This window comes from Eretmochelys imbricata, chromosome 11 (assembly GCF_965152235.1).
Source record: "Eretmochelys imbricata isolate rEreImb1 chromosome 11, rEreImb1.hap1, whole genome shotgun sequence".
Lineage (NCBI taxonomy): Eukaryota > Metazoa > Chordata > Testudines > Cheloniidae > Eretmochelys > Eretmochelys imbricata.
The window spans coordinates 46,984,096-46,996,266 of NC_135582.1; the positions used below are offsets into that span (position 1 = coordinate 46,984,096).

At 37.1% G+C, this 12,171-nt stretch overlaps 1 protein-coding gene across 1 annotated transcript in view; it reads right to left on the bottom strand.

The window, feature by feature from the left end:
• Positions 1 to 12,171, bottom strand: part of CERKL (CERK like autophagy regulator) — a 97,152-nt gene that overhangs the window by 11,553 nt on the left and 73,428 nt on the right. Inside the window, exon 5 of the mRNA XM_077830284.1 lies at positions 5,138 to 5,280. Within this exon, the coding sequence (XP_077686410.1) occupies positions 5,138 to 5,280 (143 nt within the window). The remainder of the gene's footprint in view (positions 1 to 5,137; positions 5,281 to 12,171) is intronic.

The window sequence follows — 12,171 nt, forward strand, 5'->3', positions numbered from 1 at the left end:
CAAACTTTAAGAATTCTAAAGAAGCTGCATTTTTTTCTAAAGAATTAAAAATTTAATCTGACTCATTCATCTCTTCTTTGCTAAAGAAATTGTTATACAATTAACCTTTATATTCAATTGCATTCTCTCTTCTAAAACCAAAAAAAATGTTAAATTAGCGTTATGAAGTACTTTGAGGTGAAAATGGAAACGGACAGGTTCAAAAGAAATACTATCAACTTGCTATGCAGCACACTAATAGGACATTACAACTAGACACAGAAAACAATTTCATAAATTCCATCTACAATTTATAAATCCATCATTCAGTTGACAGAACAAGTATTTTCTCCATGTTATTTGATTTTCCCTTCCTTTAGTGGTTGTACAAGAGATGTCAAAATACAAAGCAAAATTATCATTTCTAAAAAAAATTTCCCTATAAGATACAATTCTGTGGGCTTTTTAATTCAGTGTCTGTAATACTATAATGTACAGCACTTGAAACATTTTTGGTTAGAAAATTAACTAATCAGCATTGACCTCAAAATTTATCTTTGGCAAAGAATCTCAAATGCATGTTCAATACCATTTTATGTTTTAAAGGCCATTATAACATGTAATCTCTGGAGTTTGAAGCACAGGGTCTGAACCATTGCATGACATTTCATAAATGAAGCTGTTCAAAATGGTTTGGTTAGAATCATTTTCCAATCTTAAAACAAAACTGTTTTTGCAAGCCTAATACCTGTTATGTAAGTGCTTGTGTGAATCCCAACTCCATCAGTACTTAAAAGATGGGAAAGTTTGCGTACTGATACTAATGACTTACTAGGGGTTTTAAATGCAAAATTCCCTCTCCAGAATTACAGTAGGAGAAAAAACAGGTATGCGTACAAAAATCCCCAAAACCACACAAATTGGATTATTAGAAACTGTTCAAAAATAATTTTGCTTTCTATTGACTGCAATAGGGGTGCTATGTTTTTGAAAAATTTCCACTTGCTGTCTTTAGGGATCAAGCCAATAAAGACATTGCATAGGGTGAAATACAGTTGATAGATCAGGACCAGTCTGTTTTGCACTGTTGGGGTTGCCTGATTTAAGCAGAAGCAACTTGCTACTGCAGCCTGAAGCGAATTTATGAACAGCTAGGACCTGACTGACGTCAACACCAATCTTCCCATTGACTTCAGTGAGAGTTTGAACAGGTCCTTACTAAACAAATAGGCCCCAAGCACTGGACCCTCCTCTTAAATCTATATACTATGTACTAGACTAGAAGCCGTGAACATGCACATTTTCACTTGAAGACAAGACAACAATCCACCTTTCTTTCGTCTCATGTAAGGAGGCAAAATACTTGTGGACATTTAAAAAAAAAAGGAACATAATCTGGGACTTGTGCTCAGAAAAGATCCTGTCCACCAGTACCATTAAGAACAGATCTAGAACACATCCACTTATATGCTACAACATTTTTCTCCCAACCAAATTTGTATTATTTAACATATATATGATGGTAATGCCCAGCAACCCCAATAAAGCATCAGGATCCCATCATACCAGGATTACACAGACATACAATGTACTGCAAAAAGCCTACAGATAACACAGGTAAATAGTAAACAGGCAGACAATATATAGGCAAAATATTAAAAGTATACTTGCTTGCCTTTTTAAGCTATTTATTAATTTCCCAAATTATGTCCTCCTTCCTTTCTGGTGTGAGATGTTATTTACCCTACATTTACCAGAGACTGTGTGGTGCCTCTGCACCTTGTCACTTTAGGGAGAGGGAGAAAATGAATGCCATGAACCCATAAGCTACACAGTGCAATCATTATTTAGCCTTCAATATTTAGGTACCACTCATAATAAACTATTTGTTTTTAAAAAGATTCAACTTTTGGCACTATTCTACAGAACTATCACAAAATATATTTTAAAAAATTACAACAGATTTTTTTATCCAGAAAAATAAAATTCTAGTTAGAATTTTCCCTTCTTTCCCTGACAATAAGCTACTTCTCACTATCCCCTCTTCAAAGCATCAGAGTTATGACAAAAGTGTAATAGTTCATCTCAAGCATGATGGAGTACCAGGCAGAAATTGTAAAAAAAATAAAAAACAACAACCCTGTTCTTGGAAGTACATGCACTTCTGCAAAACAATTAATGTAATTAACCAGACAACATGAATATTCATAAAGCTGTTAATGTCTCCCACATCCAAACAGATAAATGTGATGTAATGACTTCCTAGTCAAGCATATCTAAAATTCTCATGAAAACTGCACTAACACTTTCATTCTTTGCCTGAAATATCATAGAAATTAACAGTCCCTCGGTAATATTTTAATTGTCCAATTAATTGGAAAGCACAAATTTATTTAAGTTAACTATTTAGGATGATAAGGATCAGAATCATCAGTGTATAGATTGTCTCTTATTTTATAACAACTGGATTGCTTTTTTATTTTTATGTTCTTCCAGTTTTCCCCCCTCTATCTGAATCCCTTTGTACAGTGCCTTAGCAGTAGTTCCCATAGCAACAAACACTATTGCTAATGACCAGCAGTACAACTGCAGGCTTCCCTACATCTGATCCATTTGATTTTGACCACAATACAGCAGCTTGGTCTACTGACTTGAAGTATTTTAGTAAAAACACACTCCCTCTGGGTCTCTCTCTCCAGGAGGCTAACTGCTCCAAAAGCAGTCCTCTCTCATCAAGTATGCTGAAACTTGAAAACTGCTGCTTAGCACTCTAAATCTTATACCAACTCTAAGGGGCAGAAAATGAACTCTAATCCGTGTAAATAATATACTCTCTAAAATACCTTCTATTCTTAGTCATCTCAACCAGAAAAGCATGGTATTTTGTGCAGTGAATTTATTTATAAAATTACTTAATGATCTATAGCTATATCTTTTAAATACACACAAATATACTACTTTATCCAAAACCGGTAATTTATGAAGTACATATAATCAGCATGACATAATACTTAACCAAAATATGATTAAGAAAAATATAAAACTCTCTCTTAAAAGGCATGTGTTATATTCTCATTATTTATATTAGTTTAATCATCCTACAGTTCAACTTACTCCCAAACATATTCTAAATGCACATTCCTTTGGGTGCACCTATCTTTCTTGGTTGTGATGTACAACTCCTTATTAATAAACTCAAGAGAATAAGTACTAATGAAGAGGAACAGTAACCTAAGCACATCCAAATTGCATGAAGTAAAAAGTTGAAGAGATTCCATCTCATAACACCACCACCACATTCGCAGCAACTCAAATGACAAGTGAAGGACAGAATGCTGGCCTAACATTATTTTGCTTCATGTAGCTGAGATCATTGTGTGGTCTCTCACTAAACCATTCCCTTGTTTTTGTGTACTTTAAATCATATCTAATATAATCCATCATATTTTTCTACTAATTATTGCTTATTTTAAATACTGCATTTTGAAAATGTTTTTGCTGTTATTTACAGTTTGTAAAAGCAAAAGCAAGTTGAAGTTCTTTAATACTGCTTGCAAAGGACTACCATAATTTATTTAAAAAGGAGAGGAATATGGATAGCTGAAATCATTCCAAAGGCAACCCATGCACTTACTTCAATATTTCTTATGGGAAATGATTAAAAAAGTACGGTATGAATGGCCATTAGCTTTACAGAAAAGACATATCTCCATTTTTTTCCTTACTGGTCATAAAGGATACATGAAAAATGCAGTTACAAATATGAAGTCCAATCAGCCTGCCCCCTCCAGCCCCCTAAATCCACAAACAGAAGGGACTCTCCATGCATAGATATCCCTCTTTCCCCTGGGGATTTCTCAATCACCTCTGCAGTATCATCCCTTTCTCTGGACTCTGTGGAAATCTCTCTGCCTAGTCCAGAGTACAGTAGAATCTCAGAGTTACAAACACCAGAATTATGAACTGACCAGTCAATGACACACCTCATTAGGAACCAGAAATATGCAATCAGGCGGCAGCAGAGACACGACACACACACCCCCAAAAAAGGCAAATGCAGTTCAGTACTGTGTTAAACATAAATTACTTTAAAAAAAAAAAAAAAGATGTGAGGGTCTTAAAAAAAGATTTGACGAAGAAAATTTAAAATGAAACAAGCACAGATAGTTAAAAGCAGCATTTTTCTTCTGTAAAGTTTCAATGCTGTATTTCGTCAATGTTCGGTTGTAAACTTTTGAAAGAACAACTTTAACATTTTGTTCAGATTTACAAACATTTCAGAGTTACGAACAACCTCCATTCTGAGGTGTTCATAACTCTGAGATTCTACTGTAGATACTGAAGGAGCTGGAAAGTGCAGACAAGCTGAGGTGGTAGTGGTAAAGAAAAACAGGTGGGACAGAGTCAGGTCAATGGAAGGCTCAGCTGGGATAGGGACAGGGACTGGACAAGTCAACGGGATGCACACTCTGCCCCTAAAGCCCTGCAGAGATAAGGCAAGAGAGTTAATATAGCTTGAGACTGTATGATCTTTTTTGCATAATTTACCACAGGGTTGTTGGAGCAGCTGCAACAAAGGGGAGCTCCTGGAAGCCTGCTCCAATGGAGATGCTGCCAAAGAAACTGGTGGAAGGAAGTAGGAGGACACCAGGGACATCCACAAGGATGGCACCATTTCCATGAAGGCATGGAGATGAAACTTGCCCTTCCCATGGAACTCGAGAATGGGGAGGTGGAGCAGGCGGAGAACTAAAATTTCCTCTCACGGGGGATCCTCCCACAGGTAAGGAACTGATTGTGCCATTACTGTGAATTAATCTAAATAAGATTTATTTATTATTTATACTAGTAGCTGAAACAGTATAATTCAGACTGAAAATGATAGGCAAATTTTGAACAGTGAGCGTAATTAACCACTGGAACAATTTATTAAAGGATGTGGTGGATCCTCCATCACTGGAAATTTTAAAATCAAGATAGTTTTTCCAGAAGATATGCTCTCGTTCTAACAGGAATTAATTCAAGGAAGTCCTATAGCCCATGTTATACAGAAGATCAGATTAGATGAGCACAGTGGTCCCTTCTGGCCTTAGAGTCTATAATATATCAGAGAGACTTAAGAAAGGTACTTAAATGAATCTGTATCTTCTGTTCTCACCTGCTGGTATAATGCCAAGAGGAAGTGGTGCTTTGACAGGTGAAAGAATGTAATCTGTATCTCTCCCAGCATCCATCTGAGCTCTAAGTAGTAGACCATGAGCTATCTCACTGGTAGACCCATCGCCACCAACACAAACCACCCTGTAAAAAAAAAATCAACTATGAGGCTCAGCATTACAAGATAAATACTTTTGTTTCATATATCATAGTTGATCCATAAATGAAAGACAATTGTAACACAATAAATATCTACACAAGGACAATTCAAATACTTATATTCTAAATAGGTTTTAAAAACAAAATAATTTCTAGGTATTTGAATTGTAGTTACATATAGAGAAATACATACATACATACACACACACACACACACACACACACAGAGTGTGCAGATCATAAAGACTAAGAGAAACATCACTTCCCAAGTTCAGTAACTAGACAGCTCTAAATCTGAAGTAGGACAGGTAGGTTAATAAACATGGGAAATCTGAATGTGTTAGTACTCTATCTCACCTGCACTCTTTTTATTTCTTTCAGTGGCAAGAAGCATATCATTCTTGTTTTGTTCATGCAAGCATACGTAACATACTAATTAAATTAAATAAATTTGTTAGTCTAAGGTGCCACAAGCACTCCTTTTCTTTTTGATAACATACTAATGTAACCCAAAATTATAAAATACTGCTTATTTTCAATAATTTATTGAAAACTCAGAAGGCATTAAAATAATTTATAAGGTATCTTAATTTACAGTGGTGCTAATAATAATAATAATTGATGTGTAAATACTATTTTGAAGGAGAAGGTAGTTAAGGACATTGAAGTCAATGGTAAATGGGACAAAATACAACATGGTTTTACAAAAGGTAGATCGTGCCAAACCAACCTGATCTCCTTCTTTGAGAAAGTAACAGATTTTTTAGACAAAGGAAACGCAGTGGATCTAATTTACCTAGATTTCAGTAAGGCGTTTGATACTGTGCCACATGGGGAATTATTAGTTAAATTGGATAAGATGGGGGATCAATAAGAAAATTGAAAGGTGGATAAGGAATTGGTTAAAGGGGAGACTACAACGGGTCCTTCTGAAAGGTGAACTGTCAGGCTGGAGGGAGGTTACCAGTGGAGTTCCTGAAGGATCGGTTTTGGGACCAATCTTATTTAATCTTTTTATTACTGACCTTGGCACAAATGTGGGAGCGTGCTAATAAAGTTTGTGGATGATACAAAGCTGGGAGGTACCGCCAATTTAGAGAAGGACAGAAATATTCTACAGGATCTGGATGACCTTGTAAACTGGAGTAATAGTAACAGGATGAAATTTAATAGTGAGAAGTGTAAGGTTATGCATTTAGGGATTAACAACAAGAATTTTAGTTATAAGCTGGGGACACATCAATTAGAAGTAACGGAGGAGGAAAAGGACCTTGAATATTGGTTGATCATCGGATGACTATGAGCTGCCAATGTGATATGGCCGTGAAAAAAGCTAACGCGCTCTTGGGATGCATCAGGAGAGGTATTTCCAGTAGGGATAAGGAGGTTTTAGTACCGTTATACAAGGCACTGGTGAGACCTCACCTGGAATACCGTGTGCAGTTCTGGTCTCCCATGTTTAAGAAGGATGAATGAATTCAAACTGGAACAGGTACAGAGAAGGGCTATTAGGATGATCCGAGGAATGGAAAACTTCTCTTATGAAAGGAGACTCAAAGAGCTTGGCTTGTTTAGCCTAACTAAAAGAAGGTTGAGGGGAAATATGATTGCTCTCTATAAATATATCAGAGGGAGAAATACTGGAGAGGGAGAGGAATTATTTAAGCTCAGTATCAATGTGGACACAAGAACAAATGGATATAAACTGGCCACCAGGAAATTTAGACTAGAAATTAGACGAAGGTTTCTAACCATCAGAGGAGTGAAGTTTTGGAATAGCCTTCCAAGGGAAGCAGTGGGGGCAAAAGATCTATCTGGCTTTAAGATTAAACTCAATAAGTTTATGGAGGAGATGGTATGATGGGATAACATGGTTTTGGTAATTAAATATTCATGGTAAATAGGCCCAATGGCCTGTGATGGGATATTAGATGGGGTGGGATCCGAGTTACCCAGGAAAGAATTTTCTGTAGTATCTGGCTGATGAATCTTGCCCATATGCTCAGGGTTTAGCTGATCGCCATATTTGGGGTCGGGAAGGAATTTTCCTCCAGGGCAGATTGGAAGAGGCCCTGGAGATTTTTCGCCTTACTCTGTAGCATGGGGCACGGATCACTTGCTGGAGGATTCTCTGCTCCTTGAAGTCTTTAAACTATGATTTGAGGACTTCAATAGCACAGATATAGGTGTGAGGTTTTTTGCAGGAGTGGTGGGTGAAATTCTGTGGCCTGCGTTGTGCAGGAGGTCAGACTAGATGATCATAATGGTCCCTTCTGACCTAAATATCTATGAATCTATAAATGTTACGAGGCATTGGTTTCTTCTTTTCAACATGACTGTCACAGTTATAGAGCTAACTGCACTCTGATCTTTTTCTTGATCTCTCTGAGTGCACCTCTTTCTGTGTATGTGCAGCCCTTTAAAATAACCCCTCGTACACACATAGGAAACAACACAAGAGCAATCAGACAAACAGAATATATAATATTCATGAATTATTACAGGCAGTCCCCATATTCTTCACAATGACATGATTTCTATGCGTTATTCTTTATTATTAAGGCTATCCTGTGACAAGTCAGTATTACCTATTTTAAGAAAGACTCCACTGTTAGTACTGTGCCAGATTCTGCCACCCTTACTCACATGCTGTAGTACCTTGGCTCCTGCAGGCAATCCCATATAGTCTCAATGGGATTGTTTGAGAAGCAAGATACTAATCAACATGAAAAGGATCACCAAATCTGGTCATTGCTAAACACATTAACACTCACTTAAAGTTACACATAAGAACTAGAAAATAAAATTGACCAGACAGACTACAAATGAAAGCATAACTGTTAAATCTATGTTTATAATCCAAACTGGGCACAATTCAAAAAAGAAATAAATAGTATAAATAATGAAAAATAAATTCGATTTTTAAATACTCTCAAAACTTGCTGGGCAAACAGGTGCTGGAATATAAGGGGCAAGCTTCTGCTTTGGGCCAGATGGCACAAAGACATTTAGCAGTTCATCTTATTTAGTTCAGGAAAGAATTTTTCTCATAATGCATTTGCCACATTCTGTTTCACACTACTTTGGTATATCTTGTGGTATCATAGGCCTAAATATTCTTCAGGTCACTGATTTGAGTGTTATTCGATGTACCTGCATATGGATGCGGCAGGTAAGTAGAGGAGGCATTCTACTGCTTCAAGTAAAGTGGTAAATAATTTGAGTGTCAAAAACTGGTGGGCAAGGGTCTCGTGAGATGAACTGAAACATCTTTGCCTCTCAAAGAAGCTGGCTGCAGCTTTAGAATGGAGGGCTAAAACATTCAGGGACTGGAAAGGGATGGGGCCTGGAAAAGAGCTTTATGCCATGACATTGAAGGTGGTCCACGTGCTCGTAACAGAAGGTTTGCCATGGGGACTCTAGCCGATAAAGCTAGGATATCAGTTATTTGGTCACTGGCTCCAGGTCTGTGTGAACCTTTGGAAGCCTTACTGTGATTTAGTAGTGAGTGCAGGGACTAAATGGCAGTAACTTTGAGTTATGTTTAGTAAGGCTTGCCTTAAAGCCAAAACACTGAGTTAAATTCTGCTTTCATATATATTGATGTAAATCCTAAATAACTTCATTGAAGACTATGTACGCTAGACGTACGTCAGGACAGCTGAGCTCAAAATTTTGCTCTATGCATTTTTATGGATACCACAAGTGGCAGATATAAGATATAACTGAAAATACAAAAAAGAGTGTGGCTTCAGAAGCATAACAGAACTATAACTGTATAGTCTCTGGAAAGAGATCAAAACTTCACTGCTTCATTGGCTATTCTAAAATCTAAATACAACAGTAATACCCTTTATTTCTGCTCTCTCCAATGTATATTCCTTTGTACTTCAGAGGAAAATTAAATATTATATGTGAATAACTATCTAACAACTCTTATGTATAAATCAGCTATGCAAGATAGTTTAAATAAGGTGCTGAATATTCTCGCCATTGGATTACTCATATGGATAAAATTAAACTCTTGCTTAAGTTCTTTGCTGGATGAGGGACAGAACAGGACGTTACAGGATCAAGCCATAAATGTGTGTCAGTGTTTATTAATTGCCAGAAATATAATAAAACAAGGCTAAAACCCATTTCAAGAGAGCTAATCCTGACTCTGTGAAAACATTTGAGGGATATACCAAGGCGTAAAACCCTACTACCAGCAATCCTTTGCATGAAGGTACTTAATCATTGTTTCTGTAGTAGGTAATTAAACTCCCACCTGCTGTGGATATAGAGGAGAATGCTTTTGTCTGTAAAAGTACTGCTGTGGCTAGTGTCTTTTTTCTGTTTCTTAAACAGCTATTAAGCAGTTTTACAAAGCAATGTATGTGAATGTTAATAGAAGTTTCCCCAGATAAACATAATTTAATAATAAAACTATGGGCGTTAGCAAGCTCCAAACAATGTTAGGAAAATTTTTAAGAATAAAATTGATGTAAAAGTTTGTTCAGAGGACGTTAAACGTCTGCATGCATGTATGTATCTTCTGTTGTATTCTTGCAACTATATCCAAAAATTCAGCCAGTTTTATAATGGTAAACTCTTTGGAAAACAAAATATATCCTACTATAAATACTGAAGTTGTATTCTCTGAACGTTGACACTTTTCCTCATCTCCTATATTTTTTTCTTACTTATTTATTGTTAAAACAGGAGCCACCTCAGCCCCATCAAACAAGAAAGGAAGTTCTGGCTAAAAATTGCCCACATAAAAACCATTAAATCTCCATGACACAAAAGGTTGGCGCATAGTTCTTTTCTAAGTGCTAATGGCAGTCCTTGGTTGTTTGTCTGATCTTACTTTTTGTTGTTGTTAGATATCAAGTTTTGAAGGCTTATGTTGCATTCATTACTGCCTTAATCTTCCATAGGATGATATAAAGCCAGAACTCCTACAAGCACTTTAATGTGAACCCTGTAAGTGGGTTCTCACCCCCACATTAGATTCAGCAAATTCATGTCTGTATTTTTTGTTTGTTTATAGTAAAAGCCCCTGGTTGCTGGGCACTTTCTGGACATTCAGGAAGGTCAGCCTGCTGGGAGGAACTCACAGCCTAAGGACAAGGTGAGGGAGGTCATATCCTGGAATCCACATGGCTACAACTACACTGCATAGCCTAAGGAGACAGACAAGGAAAACAAATTTTTGTTATTTTAATAGAAATCATCAAGAACCACTTTGTTTAGACTAGAATTAGATTCTATTGAGCTACTCTATGGGACTATGTGAAGGCCTCCAATGGGAACAAACAAACAATCATCAAGTGCAATATTCTTACCAGTTTCCATTGACACCTGTCTAACCTGAACATTTTCTCTCAAAAATGACATTTTAAGCTCTGGATTAGGGAGAAAAGACTTGCATGCATTTTCCATGTTTCTATCATAGTTCAGACTGGATATAAGAAAACAAATGTACAGCAGGCTAGGACTAGCAGCATCACCAGGGGCATGATCACCGTATCAGTACTAAGGTTTGGCATTAGTGTGAGAAATTGAGCACTCTACCAAGCCCTAGGGTGGGGTGGAGATGTCCTGGTTAAAGCTGATTTAAATGTAAGCCGAAATCCAAGTACCAAAAGGGAAAGAATCACTCATCTTGCAAGGCTGAAAACAAACGTAACTCTAGCTGTCCAAAAGCTAAATCCAGCTGCTGGGACTTATATCTATCTGCCCTGTCTTGCTCAGGAAGATAATTCTGGAGAGTAGATTCCTCAAGACAATATTCCTTTTGGCTCAAGGTCCAGAATCCTCTCCCTAGTTTCCCAGGGTTATTAGCTACAGTTTCTTCAGTTCCCTGCTCTCACTAGGAACATTGCCTCTCCTTTGCTTTAGGTATTGGGAATAGGTTTTGTTGGGGAATTGCTGGGGACTGCCCCTGGTGAAGCAAGGGCTGTTGCTTTCTTTCTTAATGATGGAAGGTGCAGCCATTCTGAGTGAGCAAAAAGATGATCCTTAGACACAGTGCACAAAGAACTCTGGCAAGAAACACAACATAGTGCCTTTTCCCTATCTTGATTTAGATTTTGCATTGCTATCACCATAGCTGAAGTGGATGCAAGGTGGTAGTTGCTAGCCAGCCACCAGAACTGCCTGTCTGCACATCTCACTTACCTACAAAAGGGAAAAAAATGTAACCGAAGAGAATATAATTGCTGAGCTACAGATCCATGGGAAGAGAGTGAAATTCTTATGATTCCATAGGCTGCCATTCTGCCTGTCTCTGCCTCCCTCCCACCAAGCCACAGAAGTTACCTTTTCTAATCCAATTGTTGGTTAAAGAGATTACAAATGTAAAAATAGACCTTTGAAGTAATTTTCAGATACACTTTTTTTAAAATTTAGAGGGTTTAGTAATTCATATGTTTTTAGTTTTTGTCTTCCCATACATTTTAAAATCCTTCCATTAATTAAGAAAAACAAAATCTCATGAAGGGGCAAAATTTGACAGAAAGCGGAAGTCTTGTATAGGTAGAACAAGCTGCGTCACACCAACATGCCTCAGCCACAAATTAGAAGAGACTTCCTTTGTGGGTTAGGAAGCAAATGTACCAGAAGGTGAAAATATAAATACTATCTTTGCAAGTGACTGTCTAATATTACGTAAGAGAGGTAGAATTGTTCTGGAAGTACTCTTGAGGTTTACAAGGCATAATTTAAACCTTCTTGTATGGATCACTGGAAAAAGTAAAAGAAAATACAAATTCAAAATAAGGCTGTAAAAATAGCCGTTAGACTTCCATGCTATATAGCACTACAGTATTTACACAGGGCCTGATCCTGTTCCCACTCATGTCAAAAACAGTACTGCTGACTTCAAAGTTG